Source organism: Neovison vison, chromosome 2, assembly GCF_020171115.1.
Source record: "Neovison vison isolate M4711 chromosome 2, ASM_NN_V1, whole genome shotgun sequence".
NCBI classification, from domain to species: Eukaryota; Metazoa; Chordata; class Mammalia; order Carnivora; family Mustelidae; genus Neogale; species Neogale vison.
Genome location: NC_058092.1, coordinates 155,515,127 through 155,536,117, shown reverse-complemented (window position 1 = coordinate 155,536,117; position 20,991 = coordinate 155,515,127). Strand labels below are relative to the sequence as shown.

At 51.5% G+C, this 20,991-nt stretch overlaps 1 protein-coding gene across 1 annotated transcript; it reads right to left on the bottom strand.

The window, feature by feature from the left end:
- Positions 1 to 218: 218 nt before the first annotated feature.
- FAM89A (family with sequence similarity 89 member A) lies at positions 219 to 18,832 on the bottom strand. The gene is made up of 2 exons (XM_044239373.1): positions 18,548 to 18,832; positions 219 to 1,334 (listed from the first exon to the last, which is right to left on the bottom strand). Exons 1-2 carry the CDS (start codon positions 18,830 to 18,832, stop codon positions 1,071 to 1,073), a joined length of 549 nt encoding a protein of 182 aa, XP_044095308.1. The 3' UTR covers positions 219 to 1,070.
- Between the last annotated feature and the right edge of the window lie 2,159 nt (positions 18,833 to 20,991).

Sequence of the window (20,991 nt, the reverse complement as noted above, 5' to 3'; positions counted from 1 at the left end):
CGGTCAGAGACATAGCAGCGCTGAGAGCTAACTATAAATGGGGGCTACCATGGAAAACACGACCAAGAAGAAGTCAGTAGAACAAGAGAAGCTGCTTCCAGATCCCTAATGGCAAGAAAATAAATTATTCTCTTTCAGTAGCTGACTGGACTCCACGCATTCAAGCTCTGAAATTGGATGATTCAGAGTTCAGACCAAAATAATACACAACTACAGTCGGGGGTGGGGGTTAGCATTTTATCCTCATTTTTAACCTACAAAGTGTAAAGCGTTCATAAAAGATTTTAATAAATATGTTAAGGCTTAAGGTGATCATTGTGTCGAGTGGAAAAGGCAGGATTGCTTTCTAATAGACTAGTTCACACTGAGAACCTTCCAGAACAAAAAGTTTGCCATCTTACAGTGAATGACACCCCATATGATAGACAAAGAAGGATCCAGATTTTGACAGGTGAAGAGAATGGTGTTGATTGGTGTGACCTGAAATGTTTAGGGGTTTTTTTTGGTTTTGTTTTTTTGGGTTGTTTTTTTTTTTTTTTGGTACAAAGCTTTCACTGAGTCATTGGGACCATTAGTCATGCAGCTGGCAATTAAGAAAGCCCAACCAAGAGCCTTCAACGCTCACAAGACGGAAGCAAGAATGGCTGCCGGATGTAGAAGGAAGGGGGCCGCGAAGTGGGAGTTTTCCTAGTCTGCAGCCTGGAGCCAGTTCCTACAGCAGCAAACCATCTACTGCCTGCAAGGAAGTAACCGGCAAAAGTCGTCTTGGGGGAAAGATCCTTGGGAGGGCCTTTGCCCCAGGATCCTCCTGTTAGGGTCCCAGCATGGACAGGACTCGTGGGCAGGAGGGTCTCTGCACAGTAGTGTCGCTGAGCACCTCGAGGCCACCCAGGCGGAGACTCCAGCCCTGGCGACAGATTGCCACGGGGTCCTCCAAATTAAGCTGGCAGCGCTGGCCTCTCGCACCCGGCGACTGCCCCCGATGGAGGAGCGAAGGAGATTTCTTTGAGAGGGGGAGCTGAGGCTGAGTGTGTCCAGTGGGCAGCAGCGGCCTCTGCTAAGATCCCTCTCTAGATGGACTCCAGAATCCAGTCGCTGCCAGAGATCGAGGAGACAGGCAGAGACAGGTCCCTTGGGGGGCCCCGTTCCCTCCCCTCGTGGAGGGCGTGGTGCTCCGGGAAATACTCCTCCTCCTCATCGAAGAAGCCGTTCTCCAGGGCGTAAGTGCAGTCCGGGCTGGACGCAGCCTGGCACGCCCCCTTATACTCCTGAATGGACTCGTAGAGGCTGTAGAGTTGGCAGAGCAAGGACATGTCCAGCTGTCGCAGGCCGACCTTAAGGGAAGGGGTGGAGAGGTAAAAACGAGAAGTCAGCACTTGAGTTTAATTTTAGTGGGACACTCAGCCTGCCGGCTGCCTGTGCCAGCACATTCTTTCCAGACAGTGAATGACTCCAAGCATCACTCCAGTGCTTCGGGTTTCCAATTTTGAGAAAACCTTAATTGTGGGATGCCCACACCTCAGACGTGACTCAGTGGGGCAGGGAGGGATCACACCTGCGGGGCGGCGGGCCCCAGCCTGCGGAGTTTACCCCGGCATGCAGGCACACCCTGGGAAGGCACGGAGCAGCACTCCTACTTCGGGTGGCCCCAGCTGGTTTCACTTTGGACGCCAAGATGCAAGTTTGTCATTTCCTCTCGCTAGGATCAGTTTCAGAGAGGACCCACATGTGCTTTCCCCGATACCACAATCATTCTCAACTCCCCGGGAACAAGAGTCCCCTTGCCAGTGACAGTGGCTCACAGGTCAGGGTCATACACACACACACACACACACACACACACACACACACTCACACACCCCGGAGACCCCGCCCTCTGGTCAGCGCAGCCTCCGGGTTCCCAAGAGTGGTGTTTGGACTCCCTCTCCTCCGGACAAGGTCCGTACCCAGAGATGATTGGGGCATCACTCCCCAGAGCAAGCGATTGAAGAAGTGCACAGAGTCTCCTGGGAACCACTTTCACCAGTGGTGACAGAACAAAGAATGCTGGAAAGCCACATACTTGCTTATCTTCAAGTTTCCCTCCTGCCATGGCCAGTCCCGCAGGATAGGGCCAAGTCAGCACAGGAAATGCACTGTTTCCATCAATCTCAAAGAGAGAAGGGTTAATCCGCTTGGAAATGCAGCCTAGACGATGGCACCGACACTTGCACACGCATGAAAATCACCCGTGTTTCTTGTGAACCACGCAGCCTCCGGTTTGGCAAGTGTGGGGTCCCAGATGACAGGGCTACTGAGCTCTGGTGTGGGGCAGCAGACCTCCCTCCCAGTGGCAAGGGAGAGACTCGACACCGGAGGCTAGGAGACCTGCCTTCTGCTTCTTGGCCCTTGAGCAAGTCACGTATCATCTCTACCCCTTGGTTGATGACAAAAGGGAATCATAATTTCTCTTATGGGGTACAGGGAGGATTCACTGAGAGATCCATCCATTTTCACCAACAGTCATCAAATGCTACTGGGTAGCAAGTAAAGGGCTAAAGCATGGGAACGTGCAGCAGAAAATAGAGAAAGAGGAGCTCTATGGTCTCTAGAATTCCCCAGCGACGAGGTCTGCCTCTCGAGACTCACACAGGGGACGCTGGGGTCCAGAAGGCGGCAATCCTCTCGTGACAAGACAGGTGTTAAACACCAAGTCATTCTTCACAGCCTCCAACCACGCCAGACTGCCAAGCAGAGAGCGGCCCTCTCCCACAGCCGAGCACACCATAGAAACAGAACCAGGCCCCACTGACTTGGCGTGTTTTGCCATGACGTCCAGGGTCTGGGAAGGCAGACCGGCTCAATGGCATCCCATTCTCGAAAGTAAACCTTGAACAGGGAAAGCCACGGGCAAACCAAGAGAAGCCCAGGCCTGCCACAAACGGGTCAGATGCCACCACTCTCTGTCCCGACTGGTCGTGTGCGTGTGCTGTCCGGAAGGAAAGATGGTTCCCGACATCTGGGCTGGAAAAAATACCCAGACGATGCCGATGCCCAGTTCCAGCACACAACCCAGCGTTCTCGACACAAATCCCTGCCCTTCCGGGGTCACTTGTATGTATTCTCCTGTGATCCCCGACTTCCAGACCAGCCAGACAGAAAAGCACAAAAGGGAGAATGCTTTCGGACCCCACAGCCTGCCCAAGCGGGTCCACATGCCGGCTCGCCCATGCGCGAGTGTGAGACCGTGGACATCCTGTTCGACTCCTGGAAAGAGTAACAGCTGCTCTGGTGGTTACTACGTTCATGATTCTCTCCAGGCTGCCAGCCTGCGGAATCTCGACCTGGAAAGGCCTGGATGCTACGGAACTTACCAGGAGGCAGGGTTCCCGGAAACAGCAATGACCCCGGGGCACCACGTTCCTCCTACCCCAACTCGATCACAAACACTGACCGGGAATCACCCGAGCACAGTCAAGCCAGATGACAATTAGCCAGCAGACCTGCTTCTTGGGGCCCAGGGTAGACACCATAGCCTCTCGAATAGGAAAGGACCTCAGAGGTCTCCCTTTCACACCCTCAAACCCTTCCACACCAGTTCATTCATTTCCGGGCAGACATAACGCTTCCCTGCACAAAGCCAAAATCTCCCAGTCTGTAGTTCTAGGGCCCTTGATGCTACGTGGAACCGTTCTGCAGACCCGCACATCTCATTTCCCTTTTAACTGCCTTTTACACATTTGAAGGTAATTTTCATTCCGCCACCTCTACCCACCGGAAGAAACGATCTGTCTTCTCCAGACCATACCTTCAGGCCTGTCAACTCTTACAACAACCTTCTGGCCCATTTTGACCACCTGTCCCTTCCCCTGAACTGCGTCCTGTTTCCTGGGGCTCCTCCAGCATCCAGATCTGAACCCGGTAACCAGGCTGCAAGGTTCTGTCTTGGCAAGGTCACACCTACCTACCTGTTCTAGGATTTAACACAAGGAGTGTAAACCTCATTGAAGAGAGTCGCACCCTCCCAGAGCTGCACTAGTGTTTGCTTAAAAAGTCACAGACTCATGCAACACGGGATGCTAACTACGCAGGAATTAAAAAAAGAAAATCATAGAAAAGATTCAACCAATGTCCTGGAGCTATTTCTACTGAGTCACTTGGACAGCCATAGGGGTTGGGCTACCCCAAGGCCATTTCCCACCTTGGAAATGAAGAATGGGAAAACAACAGAAGAGGGAAGGGAGCAATGTGTTCCTGGACCAGGTCTGACTCTCATTCTGTGGGCAGGTTGGGAGTGGGGGCAGGTGACAGCAGGAGCCTGGGCTCCCCGGCCCCTGAACTACCCCACCGGCTTCTCAGGAGCCGGTGTCCTCTGAACGTGCAGTTCCCAAAGCCCTGGGGTCCCTTTCCTCTTCAGGTGCCACGTCCAAGGTCCTCCAGGCCTCGAGTTGGATCGTGTCCTGGGTACCTGTCTGCATTGCAGCAACAGATGACTCACAAAGCTGCCCTGTCCTCAGGTGCAACGCTGGCCTAGAAACGGAGGGCTGACCCACCTAGGAAGACAGCTCGGTCCCACGCACGCCCATCAGACAGCAGAGCGGCCGCCAAGCGCTTAGGGTGATTGAGCAGGGATCTCAGCACACGCGTACATGTCTCCGCACATCCCAGCTTCTCGGTCCCTTCTGCGGGCACAGGCCAGAGCTCCTCCGCTTACCAGCAATCCTCCAGATCGGCGTGGCAGGCAGGTGGTCGGGAGCAGCAGGAGCCAAGCCAGGCTGGGAGCCTCCCAGCCTGGACGCTTCTCCCTCTCCCTCGGCTGTGGCTGTTTCAACACTTGCTCTTAAATTCTCTAGAGGCGCATTGCAAGTCCCGAGGCAGGATTCCACTTTTTCTACCTGCACCTGATGCCACAGTTGGCCGGAGGTCCCCTCCCTGAGACGGTCCCAGACCTGTCCCCACTGTGTCTGTCAAAGCCTCCTTGCCCGCCCAGCCCGATGCCAGCTTCTCCTCCACTCTCCGGACTCTGGTTCCGTCGCAGGGACCAATCACTCCCTCCACCTGCTCTGCCTGCCCTATTTATTATTCTCCACCTGTCGCTACTGGTCAGCACATGGGTCTTCTTTCTTCGTATGTAGGACAGCCCACATGCAGTGGCCCCTTCTCCCCCTGGGATCCCCCAGCACCCAGCACAGAGTCTTGCCATGTAGATACGCAGGTACTGGCTGACTGTGTGAATACACGTCTCGGTAGAGACGCCCGCCCAGAGGACACCTGGCTGCAGCAGCAGCCTGGCAGGGGGGGCATGCGGGGACCAGACGGCCCCTTGCTGCATCCCGCAGGTGCCTGCAGGGGTGGCAGACCTGAAGAGGCAGCTCTTTGAGCCCAGAGCACCCCCACGTGCCCCCAAAGAAGGCCCCAGACCACATAGTCATTGCCACATTGACCAAAAAAAACAAAAACAAAAAACAAAAAACCTCACCTCCTGCTTGACAGAAGACCCAAACCCAAGTTTGGGGCTAGAAAGAGCTCCCTCCCCGAGTGCTCTTTCTAGAGTCACACTGTCTGCAGCTGGGACAGAGACTCATGACAGCCCCAGAAATCAGCCTCTCAATCCTGAAGACCCAGGGGTCTGGGAATGTGGGAAGGGCAGAGAGGGGTCATGCTGGAGAATTAAACTGCAAGTTGTTTCACAACGTGAATAAATCACCCACAAATGGAGACAAGTCCTTCCAGAAAAAAGGATGGGTGGTGGAGAACGCCTTCTGCACTACCCTCCCCCGCACTGTCCCGTTCTACAAGTGGGGGAAGCCTGTCATCTCCGTGATGTGTTCCCACATGGCCCTGAAGGACAGCCGATCTGATTCACAGCTGCATTCAGGGGGGAAAAAAAAAAAGCTCATTTTCGGAAGCAGATTTTAAAAATTCAGTTACTTTTAAGAAAAGTACAGAATTCTAAGATCCTGTCATGTGTAGCCCTTATTCTAGACCTTCAAGACAATTAAGAACAATCAACTAGTTTCCACTGCTTTAAATTGCTAAGGTCATTCCTTCCTCTCTCTGTCTGGGCTTCCTGCTTAACTTCCTGATCATTTTCCTCTCTTTCCCTGGGCACAGAGCTCGCCTGCCCCCCCTCCCCCGCAGCACAGGTGGCTCATCAACCTACAACATCTCTAACAATCCTGAATCACCCTGAAAACTATCTCAACCCACAATGGACTAGCCACGTAGATACACCTCAGACGGGGCAGGAGGTGGCTCCCAGCTGGGTTTTGGGTCATTAAGTTTCTGACTACCTTTGGAGGGTGCTGTGGGGGACAGAGTTCTTTCAAACCTTCAAAAAATTACAACAGACACAAGACAATTTGGATACAAGGCTTAGAAGATGGAAGGTACTTTTTAAAAGGAAGCTTTGGTTGGGACCAAACAAAGCATCGTGAAAAACGTAAGGATACTTTTAAGTAATTAGTTGTATTTAAGGAAAAGAGTCTGTTTTTATGTACGAAACTAAAAATGAGTTGGGTGTCCTTCCCTAGTCCATTTAGGAGACGTGAACAAAAGCAACCTCTTCTCAGATATAAGGAGTAGAAAACAGAACAGACATCAAAAGAAATGGTCTTATTTGCACCCTGCTCCAAGACCCGGGCTGAGGCTGTGGGCTAAGCCAGGCAGAAGCAGGGCAAGGTGTGGGGATGGCTTAGATCAGGAAGTCATACTGAGGTCGGCTCCGAAATGATGCCCACCCGCCCTTCCCCCCACCTGACCATCCATCTGCCTACCACTGCATTCCTCAACCGAAGATAATAAATATCCCACTTCATACTGGGCAGGAGGGATGTACAGATTCCCAGTGAAGCTGCAGAATCGTGAACTGTATGTAGTGTGGGAATTGGGGGGTGGGGTCCCAAAATATGGGGACAGATACGGAAAAAGTTCGTTGCATGAAAGTTTACATTGAAACATAAGGCGGGAGGAACGTGGTTAGAAAACGTAGGGATTAGTCATACAATGAAAACTAGGTGGTCATTTTAAAGGATGAGCCGCTGGGTGTGTGCTACAGTAGAAGCGACCCATGTGCCTTGCACAAAAGCTCAGGTCACCGACAGTATGTTAGCAGGAACTCCCTTCCTATATATGCACACACCCGTGCACGCCTCTGACGGGAGGAGGAAAGGTCTGTTGGCAGAACCTGCTTCTAGAAAGCGGGATCGGTATTTACAGCCTTCTGCACGGCTCGGTTTTCTCAGCAAGCATGAGCACACTCTCAATTGTAAAAACTATCACGTAGGCACACTGTGGAGCACTGCTTGGCAAGCTCTATCAAAAGCCTTGAAATAGCCCAAACTCTCAACCAGCTAACTGTTCACTTCTTTTCTTTTAAAGATTTTATTTATGTATTGGGGGTGGGGAGAGGCAGCAGGAGAGTGTCCCAAGTGACTCCGCTCTGGGCGTGGCACCCCCCACGGGGCTCGCTCTCCCAACCCCGGGATCAGACCTGAGCCAAAAACCATGAGTCTGAGGTCCCCCAGACTGCACCACCTAGACACCTAGGTTCATCCCCAGGGATGGGCTGGAGAGAGAAATCTCGGCTGGACACAAATATGAAATCCTCACCCTTGCTCCGCGAGGCAGATATTGACTCTGTCATGAGGAGGAAGTTGGGGTCCTGAAAGATGAAGCCCCTTGGCAGGTGGAGGGGGGTGGCTTGTGGTGGGGGCAGGGCAGGGCAGGGAGCGGCCATCTGTCCTGTCCATGCCGCTGACTGGGCCAAGGAGACGCCCAATGTCCTCTGTTGTAGGTGGCAAGCTGCTAACATCACAGGTGAGTCTGATTTTTGGCTTTTCTGAATTTTCTGGATTTTCTACCACGAGTATGTATTAACTTACAATGAGAACACTTGGAAGTTATCTTCTTAAAATGTAATGAGTGCCTAAGCATATACTCGGCTCATGAATTTATTTTAGAAAGGACTGGGAAATGCCCCAAATCTAATCAAGGTGTCCAGCACGTTATCTGCAGAGCCGAAATGTAATAAAAGCAGTGGCCTAATGCATCGTAACCTGATTTCTGAATAAAGGACACGACAACAGAAGGACACCGACCCGTCAACTGTATACTTTTTTCAAAGGAAAACAGAAGAGAAAGACTCCTTGGGTGTTGATCCAGTGGGGGAGGGGTATCAACTGACCCCCACAAGACCTCGAAGGTCCCAGCCTGTCATGCTGTGCTCACGGCAAGCTTCCAATCCGTCCCGCGGCTCCTGGGCTGCACTCTGCTCTCCTGGGCAGAAAAGCATTCATGCTATCCGGTCTGCTTCATCTCCTGCGAATGCTCTGAGCCCACCAGGCTGAGGACTAGGCTCTGCAGAGCCCAGGTGATTCAGAGACAGAACATCTTGTACAGCTGCACCCCAGGGGTTAAGCCACGCCCAGCGCTAGCTCAGCTCTGCACCTGCCCATACACCCTCTGGACCAGGTGAGGCAGTTTCAGTTGTGTTTGTCTGCTGACAGCTGAGGGTATCCACGTGGACACAGCCCATTCTGCGACGTCTCCCAGGATGTGCTTGTTTCTCTCTAACCGCAACTAATACTGGGACCAGTGAAGCCCCTTTCCTCTTCCGCGGCTCTAAGCAGAGCCGAGGAAAAGCAATTGACCATTTTCTCTAAGCAATGGCTTTGCTCATTTTTTCTCGCTTTTTGCCCACTGTAAAAATAAAACATTCTTTTTTTTTTAAAGATTTTATTTATTTATTTATTTATTTGACAGACAGAGATAACAAGTAGGCAGAGAGGCAGACAGAGAAAGAGGGGGGGAAAGCAGGCTCCCTGCTGAGCAGAGCGCCCCATGTGGGGCTTGATCACAGGACTCTGGGATCTGATCTGAGCCGAAGGCAGAGGCTTTAACCCACTGAGCCACCCAGGCGCCCCAAAATAAAACAATCTAATTAGATTAAAATTTCAATGGTTTGGGAAGCCTGGGTGGCTCAGTGGGTTGAGCCTCTGCCTTCGGCTCAGGTCATGATCCCAGGATCCTGGGATCAAGCCCCGCATCGTGCTCTCTGCTCAGCAGGGAGCCTGCTTCCCCCCTCTCTCTGCCTGCCTCTCTGCCTACTTGTGCTCTCTCTCTCTGTGTCAAATAAATAAATAAAATCTTTTTTAAAAATTTCAATGGTTCATACTTACGTAAGCCATCCTTCCCACATTCCATGGTCTAAAGCAGCTTTCTATCTTCATGTGTTTGAGTCTCGGGACCTCTTTACACTCTTCACTAAAGTTACGGAGGGCCCCTACGAGCTCTCGTTATGTGGCTTATACCTAACAACATTTCCTTATTATAGGTCAAAACTGAGAACCTTTAATATAGATCCACTTAAACATAAGTAATATACCCATTACATGCTAATGTGACATTTTTATAAACAATGACATTTTGTAAATATTTTTAATGTCTGGTTTATCTCCTGCCTTGGGTCCTTCAGGACAGGTTGTTTTGGTTCAAGGAAATGAAGAAAATCTGGCCTCACATGGGTATGTAATAGCCTTTTAGAAAATTGTGGGTGTTCTTTTTTTGACACAACCCTTTAGTTGGCTGCAGAGTGGAATTTGAAACTACCCCGATGAACTTTTCATCCTGTTATATTAGTCTTCCACTTTGAATGGATCTTTTAACTGTGGATGATTTTGTAACAGCAAGCATTGGTTGCGAAAAATGTGAAAAACTGACTCACTGAATTGGGCAGATCTTCCAAAAGTTGATCTATTTCCTTAGGTGGTATTTTATTTTATTTTGTTTTTTAAAGATTTGATTTATTTATTTGAAGAGAGAGACACAGCAAGAGAGGAAACATAAGCAGGGGGAGTGGGAGAGGGAGAAGCAGGCTCCTTACTGAGCAGAGAGCCCAATGCGGGGCTCGATCCCAGGACCCTGAGATCATGATCTGAGCCGAAGATAGAGGCTTAACAACTGAGCCACCAAGCGCCCCCTTAGGTGATATTTTAAAACAACACATTCATTGATATGATCGCCACATAATTATGGACCCTGAGAGGGTTTCCAGACTCACACTTTAAGAACTGCTGTTTTAAAGATACCCACTTTTAGGGGCACCTGGGTAGCTCAGTTGGTTAGGCGTCCAACTCTTGGTTTCAACTCAGGTCATGATCTCAGGGTCCTGAGATCGAGCCCCATGTCGGGCTCCTCGATCAGTGCAGTCTGCTTGTCCCTCTCACTCTGCTCCTCTCTTCCCCCCACCTCATTCTCTCTCTAGAATAAATTCTTAAAAATATATATGTTTAAAAAAGTAAAGATACCCACTTTTAGCAGTTTAGTATACATCCCTCATGACACTATGCTTACACAAGCTGGTTTTTAGCTAGTAACCACATCTACAAATGTATACGTATACTGTTTCGTAACTTACTTTCTCATATTGTGAATATCTATGTTTGTATAGTTACCACATTCTTTTCCATGACTGTATAGTATTCTACCACTATTTCATATTATATGATTATCTATCATGTAGATAATCATATACGCAATCATATATGTAATACTCATCTGTGTACAAATATAATTATTCACTGTGTGATTAGTAACATAAGATAAATTTATAAAAATGAAATTGCAGAAGGGGAGAAGAGAAAAGGATGCTTTCCTTCTAATCCCTCCCTAGCCCTGGGGCTGCAAACGGCAGACCATGATTCATCGAGGATTTACACCAAAGCCTAAAAGCTTGTTGCCCAAGATAGTGAGTGCAGACATGGACACAGCTGAGGTTGAAATCAGCTGGGACTGGAGGGGAAAATGGACTTGCCAACAACACATTGGAACGCAACACACATACGAAGGTTAGTTTGTGTTCTGTCATTTCCTTGAACGATACCCAATTAACTGAAATTCCCCTTCTGCAAGAGGAGATGCAGTTAGGAGAGAAAATCTGAAGTTAAAATCAGAAACCAAGTTCTAGGGCAATATACAGAAAAATCTCATATCAGCAGCTGGTGTTTTGCAGACCTGACATAAAAAAACACACAAGAAGCCGTTTTTATGGTGTCTGTCTTCCCAAACTCTCACCGTCAGGATGATCATTCTTTTCAATCTCCACTGGTGTTTTAGATAAAACATGATGCCTTATTGTTTTCCTTTGCATATCTGTGATTATAAGGTTTGTTAAACACCTTGCAGTTTCTCCTTTAACTGTGTTGGACTTGGCTGTTTTCTCTTCAATTCTAAGTGCAGTCGATAACCTAAGCACACACCAAACACCCTCTTTCCATGGTGTCTAGTCTCCAAATAGATCTCAGTAATCCTCCTCAGCCCAGCCTCTCCAGGCCGTACAAGGCCTGGCGTCCCCCAGAGGCTGCCCCTGTCTGGAGAGCCCTGGTCAGAGGACAGAGACTCTCCCTTCTCCCCCAACCCGCTGCAGTCAAGGGCAGGGCCTCCTCCCAGAATCCTTGCAGAGGGAATTTCACACCTGCAAAATGAGGCCAGCCCCTGCTCTTATGGCCAATCAGGGCAGTGAGCAGAGAGTGCTCCTAAAAACAGAAAAGGCTACATGCTTTAAGGAGTTTTATGCAGCATCATAAGGAAGCTTAAGGGTCTGTCTGTCTCCCAAGTTCCTGGAGGAGGATGTACATCCCTGTGTTAAGTGTCCATGAGGGAAGGAGCAACAGGAAAGGAGAGAACAACCTTTACGCACGCTGCCTACTTATCACTTGGAAACATCTGGAGCCTATGGGCCACGAATGAGATGAATAGAAGGTCGGGGCTCTAGAGAATGACACTGGGTAATTGGAGGCAAATATCTGGCCCAGCCAGTCTCACGGCCGGTTTCCTGTTCGTGGAGTCTGTGGCCTGTCGGCAGGGTTTCAGACACAGGATTGTGAAAACTTGAGCTTTTCCAACTGAGCTCTCAAGTCTCCCGGACGTTCAGGTGGACATCCCAGAAGCAGAGCTGTTGTAAAGCCTCCAGCCGCTGCTTGGTGGCAGGGAACGACACGAGGGCCACCGTCCTCATTCGCAGCCCTCCCTGAACTTCGTTGCCCACGAGGCCTCAAAGACCTACGGCAGTGATGGCCGAAGGAGATGCAGAAATGCTCGGGCACTGCTCGGTGGAGGTCCTGTGTCAGGGATCGGGTGTCCACAGTGCCAACAAGCGGAACGCTTTCACGTTCCCGTGCAATAGAGGAATGCCTTTAACCACAGGTGGGGGAAAAGAAGAGGGGTTTTCTTCTTGCAAGACACTAGTAAGTTAGGAAAAATATTCATTTATAGTCTCTACTGGTTGGGACAGTAGTAGATAAGATGGTATGAAAAAGTATCTTTCAATCCTCTATTTTCAAATGTTGGGACTGGAAATATAAGCTCACTTAAAGGTAACATCAAAAGTGAATGAAACCGGGGCACCTGGTGGCTCAGTTGGTTAAGCGACTGCCTTCAGCTCAGGTCATGGTCCTGGAGTCTCCGGCTGGAGTCCCCCATCAGGCTCCCAGCTCCATGGGCAGTCTGCTTCTCCCTCCCTTCTCCCATCTCATGCTCTCTCTCTCAAATAAATAAATAAAATCTTCAAAAAAAAAAAAAGTGAATGAAACCAGGGCGCTTGAGTGGCTCAGATGGTTAAGCGTCTGCCTTTGGCTCAATTTCATGATCTCCAGGTCCTGGGATCCAGCCCCCTGTCAGGCTCCCTGCTCAGTGGGGAGTCTGCTTCTCCCTCTCCCTCTGCTTCTGTGCTCTCTTCTCTCTCTCTCTAATGAATAAGTAAAATATTTTAAAAACTAAAAGTGAGTGAAACCAGGGCACCTGGGTGGTATCTGGTTTTGGCTCAAGGTCCTGGGATTGAGCCCCACTTAGGGCTCCCCGCCCAGTGGTCAGTGGAGAGTCTGCTTGGGGACAAGTACCATACAGAGTAATTATGGCCTCAAAACTTTAAGATCTTAGACAGGGTGCCTGGGTGGCTCAGTCAGTTAAGCATCTGTCTTCGGCTGTGGTTGTGATTCCGGGGTCCTGGGATGGAGTCCCCCATCGGGATCCCTGCTTCTTCTTGCCCCACTCCCCACTCCTGCTCTCTCGCATGTCCTCTTTCTCTCTCAATAAATAAAATCTTCAAAAACAAAAACAAAAGGAACCTTGGTGACATTTAATTCTTTTTCCCCACAGGGGAGGCCAGAACTGAAAATAGCAAAGTGCTTGCCTAAATTATATCATGTAAACTAATAACAGAATCCAAGCTCCTGATGCCTGGGCTGGGGCCTTCCAGGTTCTCCAAGGACTTGTTAACAAGTGCAAATTCTGCCTTCTCCTAGATTCAGATCCTGCTGGTATAGAAAGAAGCCCAGGAATCAGCATTTCAGCAAGCTGACTCGGGGACCCTGAGTCCTTCCAGCCTTTGGGGAAGGTGGTCCAGTCTTTGGGGACCAGCGAAAACAGAAAGACAGTATTAAAGGCCACCAGACAGTCCCAATCTCCTGTGATCGGCATCAATCAAGAATGCTATGTTAGTAGCTGACGCTTTTGTTCCAGATGTCATTTCCTAGGCCTCACTTGGGATTGGATCTTTACCATAAAACCTTTTAAAGACTAAAATCCCCTCACTCAGACACTGGCTCCACGGGCAGGATAAGAACTGAAATCCACTGGGATGTGGGTCATTCAAGCTAATGCACATCTCCTAGAACACAGTTCACTGCACAAACTCATTAGACATTTAGTTGCTCTCAACAAAAACGCAGGGACGAGGAGTGTTGTGGGTCTCAGAAATCAAGCTTTATTTAATCAGATTAAATTCTTCCCCTAAACCACTGCAGCTCGGGCACTCAAAACTTCCAAGTGGATGATTTCTCACTCATGCATGGGTTGGTGACCAAAATAACTACTTGACATTTTTATTTTTTTAAAGATTTTATTTATTTATTTGACAGAGAGACAGAGATCACAAGCAGGCAGAGGGGCAGGGGGAAGCAGGCTCCCTGCTGAGCAGAGAGCCTGATGCGGGGCTCCATCCCAGGACCCTGAGATCATGACCTGAGCCGAAGGCAGAGGCTTAACCCACCAAACCAACCAGGTGCCCCTTGACATTTCTTTTTAAAAGATTTTATTTATTCATTTGAGAGAAGGGGGAGGGGCAGAGAAAGAGAGAATTTCAAGCAGATCCAATGTGGGGCATGATCTCAGGACCCTGTGGATCATGACCTGAGCCAAACTCAACCCACTGAGCCCCCCAGGCACTTCACTACTTGTTGGTTCTAAGGGGGAAAAAAAAAAAAAAAAAAAAAAAAGGAAGCAAGAAAACAAAGCGTTCCAAGTCAAAGCTACTAGAACTTGCCTCTGTGGTTTGAGAGGCAAAACCCAAGAACCCCCAGGGGTGCTGCCCTCAAACGTTTGCTGCTCCCACATATCTGAGGATCTTCTGTCTGTGCTTTTGTGATTTGGGGGGAGGGTATCCAAGCTTGATGGGCTAATGCCACAGAGCTACTAGGCAGGGGGTCTAGGTATAAACTTCAAGGAAAGTACCTGTCAGGGTTCCGACTGAGGCTGAGAGTCAAGGGTGTCCTTCAGCCACGTGCAAGGATCTGAAACGCCAGCCAAGGTCTCTGAGCAAAGGTGATTTTGTCAGCTTAGCAGGTAAGAATCTTTCAAACTGTGGGGCCCTTCAGGGCAAAGTATTCTTACGGAAGAAGAAGTCTGTGACAGACATCTAATAGTTTGGCTGTCCAGCAGCCCCCAGCTCTATTTCTGCAAACTGGCCTTTCTCTGGGGGAATCCCCAGTGCCCCACACCCACCCCGTCCACGTGGTCGCGCTATCTCAGTAAAATGCAATCCTGCCCTCAGTCATGACTAGCGGGCCCAGACTGGCCCGATGACCCCAGCTGGGCCCATTGGCTTCCTTCCAAACTGGATGCAAACTGGAGCTAAGAAACGTGGCCAAAACAACCCGGTTAGCCGCCAGAGTCCAAAAAGTAGGAAAACAAAATAGCAGGGGAAAGAGGAGACAACAGTGGACTTCCCAGGGGCCCTGTCAGCCCTGTTCTAGCCTGTCTCTGCGTATGCCCAGCCCGTCAAGATTCTCCTTTTGCAAGAGCTAGTTCAGACGGAGTTGCGATTACTAATACAGAGACTCCAGTCAAGAAAATGGAGAAGAGGTCTGAGGCACGGCACCCCTGTTGCTGTGAAATGACATCTTCCAGCTGGTGGCGGGTCCTTACGAGCCAGACAGTTCCATTCATCCTTGTATTTCCACAGCACTCAACACCTAATGCACAGCCTGTAAACATCTGTGGAGTGTGATTGTAAAATACCATCTGATGTTCAAAAAAAAAGGGGGGGGGGAACACCCGGGTGGCTCACTTGGTTAAGTGTCTGCCTTCAGTTCAGGTTGTGATCCCAGAGTCCTGGGATTGAGCCCTACATCTGCCCAGCAGGGATCCTGCTTCTCCCTCTGCCTGTCGCTCCCCCTGCTTGGGCTCTGTCTCAAATAAATAAACAAAAAAAACCTTAAACACACACACACACACACACACACACACACACAGGGCTTTGGGACACATCTGGTTGAGTATGTGACCATAACGAGGTTAAATTCTGAGTGATTTTTCAAAAAATATATGAAACAGGATGCACCTAGAGGGTATTACGCTAATTGAAATAAGACAGACAGAGAAAGACAAATACCATATGATTTCACTTCCATGTGGAATCTAAAAAGCAAAACAAATGAACAAACAAAAACCAGAAACAGACCCATAAATACAGAGAACAAAGCGACTGGTTGCCAGAGGAAGGGGGGAGGTGGGGGGGATGAGCAAAATGGGCAAAAGGGAATGGGAGGTGCAGGCTTCCCGCTCTGGAATGAGTAAGTCACAGGGATGAAATGTACAGCAGAGAGAACACAGGCAATGGTATTGTAACAGCATTGTGTGGTGACCAATGGGAGCCACGCTACCAGCCAGCACACCTTTGCAAACAGACTTGAGTCACTGTGTTGCACACCTGAAACTAACGTAACAGCCTGCGTTAACCCCACTTTGATAAATACCTAAGTAGATAAATAAATAGAATAGATTTTGAGTATCCACCGCACAGACAAGTTACGATGTATAGAAAGCATTTACATGGTGCCTACACAGGAGATCTCCCTATTAACAGTGATGATCTCTGGGTGCCCAGAACCGGGAGTAATTTTTAATTGTTTTGCTAACCCCCACTTTCCATACAAACGCTGAAGGTACCTCCCAGACTCTGATAGGTAGCTGACAATTCCTGTATTTTCTGCATCAGAGCAGCGTCTCCCACTGGATTCCTGATTCCCATTCACTGGCCCCCACCCTGCTGGAGGCTCTCACCCCCTCCCAGCACTCATGGAGCATTTCCCACTCCCCGCTCTCTATAGTCTGCTACCACACTGGTGCTAGTCCCTTATTCCAGCTTTGCTGCTCTTTTCCCACTGCCCTTGTCCCTTGAGAAAATTCTGTTGCCTTCAGAGACCTTCCCACACCATCACTGCTTGCATAGGACTTAAAAAAAATAAAAATAAAAGATTAACCACATTAATCTGTGATTGCACAGGACTCTTTCAAAAAGGGATTGATCACATTCTGCCAAGACTGCTAGTATGTCCCTGGACACAGATTTGACCTCAGGCCTTCCAATTAAACAGATCAACACAAACCATTCCATAGATAATCCAGGAATGAACTCAGCTTAGGTTACCGCTCAGACCCCACTGCCGCAGGTTAGTAATCTCTTAAGGGCAACAGACCTAAGGCTCTTCTAAAACAGACCTTGTGTCATTCTGTGAAAATGTCAGGCCTGTAGCCCTATCTTCCTTATCTTTCTCGCAGCTAAACAGCAGACTGACCAAAGATGGCTGTTTATTTTCCTTGTGCTTCAAACAGGCTTAGGGAGAGCTCTGGTCCAAGACATAATTATAAGGTTGTGACTGTTCTGCAGTACCACCAGGGGGGGCCCAGAAAAATACTTTCGGGAATGGCACATTGACTCGAAAGCCACCAGAGCAAGTTACAAAGCAGAGCTTCACAACAGGAGTGGCCCTGAGGTTTTCCTGTCTGTTCCAGCATGGGACTTAACCCAGGATGAGTCTTCCCGCTGAACCCCTGTTTTATGCTACATCTAACTTCAGACCGTAAACACACTAGATGTAGGCTTATCTAACTGAAATTCAGCTCTTTAGCTGTGCAAGGCTGGTGTCAATGTTTATTAATAAATAAAAATGGTTGTCTTGGAATTTAAGTCATTCTGTAAGCAGCTTAGAAAATCTATTCAGAGAGGATTGGAAATCACAATTTCAATGCTAGCTACAGAGTGGGAAAACAGGATCTAATTGATTTTAAAAATGTTAATTTAAGGCTCCTTTTCTAGATTTAATTAAGTCTTACCTTTCAGAACGGATATGCTCCTGAAAAAAAAGGAGGCATAAACTGAGTGTTTCTAAACAATCTCTTAATGTACTAGATGCGTATTTAAAGGGTTCTGTGATAAGGTTTTGGCGAATTTATCCTTGGGGAAAAAAGCAGCTTTCATATACTAGATTTCCTTAGCGAAGTTTTTACCTGTACTTAGAACCTGCGCTAAGAGAAAGGAAGGGGCAGATTCCAAAAAGCCAGCGGGTGGCCAGGGGTAGGTGATCAGGGGTCAGCGAGAGCATAGGAAGAAGGAAGTCTTCCAGCTCTCTGCGGGCCTGGCCTAAGCCTGCGGGAAAGCCAGGGAAGGGCTCAGTGCCGCCTAAATCCTTGCCCTTGCCCTGCTTTCTCGGCGTCGCCTGAAATCGGCTGTCCCGATCCACGCACACCAAACGTACCTCCCAAGGACTGAGAAAAACTAAGCCCCGTTGTTTGGCGCCCGGACACTGTCCACAGCACCCACGCGGGCTTCACCCAGACGGGCAGCGCACCCTTCCGTCCCTCTCCGGCGGGCTCGGGGCTCGGCCTCACGCGCGGAGGGGATGGGCCGAGCGCCCGCCTTCACAGCCGTCTGGGGCCGGAGCCATCCCGCAGTAATCGGATTCCGCACGCGGCGCCTTCGGCGCGGGGGAGGGGGCGCGGGCTGTTCCAATCCGCTGTCTACACTCGCGCGGGCAAAACTGTCCTCTCCGAGGCAGGAAAACACAATCGCACACAGCTCTAAACCTCCCGCCGCAGGGAACGCCTCTCCCCGACCCGGGCGGTCTCCCTCTCCCGAGACGGGTGACCGAGCCGCGCCCGCCGCCAGCCACGAGGGAACCCCACGCCGCGCCTCCCGCGGGTTTCCGAGCCAGCTGGGGCCGGACTCGGGGCGGCGGGACTCCGAAAACTGCCTTTTCACGGGGGGGGGGGCTCCCGGGTGAGGGTCCGACCGCGGACAGAGGACTGGGTAACAGGGGGCACCTGAGAGGTCAGTGCCCTCTCTCCGCGCTGGCGCCACAGAGCCAGAAAGCGGCGGGGGGGCGCGGGGACTTCCGGAGCAGAGCGCGGGTCCCGGCGAACTTGCCCGGGACGGCGAGCCCGGACGGAGCAACACACCCACCCCCCCAGCCCCCGGCCCCCGGCCCGGCCCGGCCCGCGGAGCCCCCCTTACCATCTCCTTGCGGAGCAGGGCCAGCGCGGCGTCCAGGTTGGGCGGCTTGGCGGGTAGCCCCGCGGCCCGGGCCCCGCCGCCGCTCGCGCCCCCGCGGCTCAGCTCGTCCTGGATGCGCGACTTCTGCGCGTAGAGCCGCTCCAGGTGCCGCCAGCCGCCCGCCGCGCCGCCGCCCGCCGCCGAGTGCAGCAGCCCGCTCAGGCTCTTGGGCAGCGGGGGCAGCCCGTCCACCCGCAGTCCCCGGGCCGCGTCCGCCGCCCCCTGCGCCGCTCCGGCCCAGCTCATCGCGCCCGCCCCGGCCACGCGCTCGCCCGTCGCTACCGCCGCGGCCACCGCCACAGCCACCGCCGCCGCCGCCGCACGGCTCCGGCCCCGAGGCTCTCCCGGCCCGCCCCCTTCCCGGCGGCGCCCCACCCACTTCCCCCTGCCCCGCCGCCCCGCCCCCGCCCTGCATCCCCGCCTGCGCCCGGCCCCCTTGGCGCCCCCCGCCCCCGCCCCCGCCCGTTCACCTCCAGCGCCGCCCACGAGCCCCCAGGTCCCCTGACCACTAAGCCTGTGCCCGCGTCCCGGCGCGCCGCCAACCCCGCCCCTTACTCCCGCCCCGCCCCCACCCCTGCTCACTTCCAGCCCTTCCCCCGTGCCCCGCCCCACCTCCACCCCAGCGCCCATCCCGGCACCCCTTGCTCACCTCCAGCCCCTCTCGGGGACTCCCCGCTCACCCAACCACAGTGCTCCTGGCGCAGACCCCTGGCCCGGCTGCCCCACTCCTGGCGAGATGTGCTTCCCCGGGAGCCCCCCTGTCGGATGCGACCCGACCGACGGCTGGCGGGGGGGGAGCTGGGGACAAAGGCTCCCGCTCCAGGCGGGCAGGACGTCGGAGAGGAGGTCAGGCAGTGCTGGCGATCCCGCCCGCGGTCTCGGTCCCCAGAAACGGCCCCGCCGGCCGAGGTGGGGGAGGCCGGGCTCCGGCCACAGGATCCCCGCCTCTCCTCGAGGGCTGACACCCGACCGCTTCTCGTTACATTCCACTCGCCGCCGGGAGGGTTGGGACACCCAGACCCGTGCAAGTCACTTATCCCCTCCAGGGCAGGCTGGCGGCCTCGGTCATTGACAATGTCCAGCCCTACCGACAGCAGCCAAGAAGAGCACCGGGTCCACTTTTGGAACTTCGAAACGCAAACAAACCGGTCTTTCAGCCTGGCCTTGAACACAAGAGTAATTCTAAACAGAAATGTTACCAAAGGAGAGAAAACTTAAGTCTCGGGACACTATCCATCAGCTCTGAGGGACAATAAACACTGACGGCTCACACCTCAGGGAGAGAGAAACCGGCCGGACACCTTTTAGGAAGAATAAAAATGACAGACAGTTATAACTGAATTAGAGAAAGAAAAGTGAGGGATGAAGGACCGATTGGAAGACAACAGCCCCACCACATATGAAAAACCAATGCGGAGGGACGCCTGGGTGGCTCAGTAGGTTAAGCTGCTGCCTTTAGCTCAGGTCAGGATCCCAGGGTCCTGGGATTGAGTCTTGCAGTGGGCTCCTTGCTCGGCAGGGAGGCTGCCACTCAGTCTGTTTGTGTGCTCTCTCTCTCTCTCTCTGACAAATAAATAAATAAATTTTAAAAAAATAACCTAATGCGGTATGCATAGAGTGGATAACTTGAATGCCCACTGATTACTGACTTCAATTTTCGAGGGGATTGAATTGTTCTAAATACCCAATAAGATCATAATTATAGGGGGCCTGGGTGGCTCAGTGGGTTAAGCCGCTGCCTTCGGCTCAGGTCATGATCTCAGGGTCCTGGGATCGAGTCCCACATCGGGCTCTCTGCTCTGCAGGGAGCCTGCTTCCTCCTCTCCCTCTCTCTGCCTGCCTGTCTGCCTGCTTGTGATCTCTGTCTGTCAAATAAATAAATAAAATTTTTAAAAAAGATCATAATTATAAAGTGTTCTTTTTTTTTTAAGATTTCTTTTTTATTTATTTGACAGAGAGAGAGAGAGAGCATGAGAGCAGGAACACAAGCAGGGGGAGTGGGAGAGAAGCAGGCTCCCCACCGAGCAGGGAGCCCGATGTGGGGCTCCATCCCAGGACCCTGGGATCATGACCTGAGCCAAAGGCAGACATTTAAGGACTGAGCCACCAGGCGCCCCTATAATAATTTTAATGTGTTCTGAGCACTTCAGACACCCAAAATAAAAGAGGCCTGCATTTCGGGAGGGGTCTTTTTCCCCCTTTAATCCACCCCCTTCCCCTCCGCCCACCCCAAGCATAATCAGCTGTGTTTCACATTAGCAGATGTTCTCTGCTGGACCCTGGCCACTGCGTGAGATTGACATGAAGAAGCCCCAAGGCAGGCGTGTGATTTGAGGGCATCAGAAAGCCTTCCCACCCCACCCACCGCCCAGAATTTTCTACCTCAATAGGGTGCCTCGCCTTGC

Bases quoted from the DNA above. Each gene is read 5' to 3' on its own strand.
- FAM89A (XM_044239373.1), bottom strand. From the start codon at position 18,832: ATGAGCTGGGCCGGAGCGGCGCAGGGGGCGGCGGACGCGGCCCGGGGA. The intron at 1,335-18,547 runs GTAAGGGGGGCT...CCTTCCCTTAAG, and splicing joins CCCTGCTCCGCAAGGAGATG to GTCGGCCTGCGACAGCTGGA.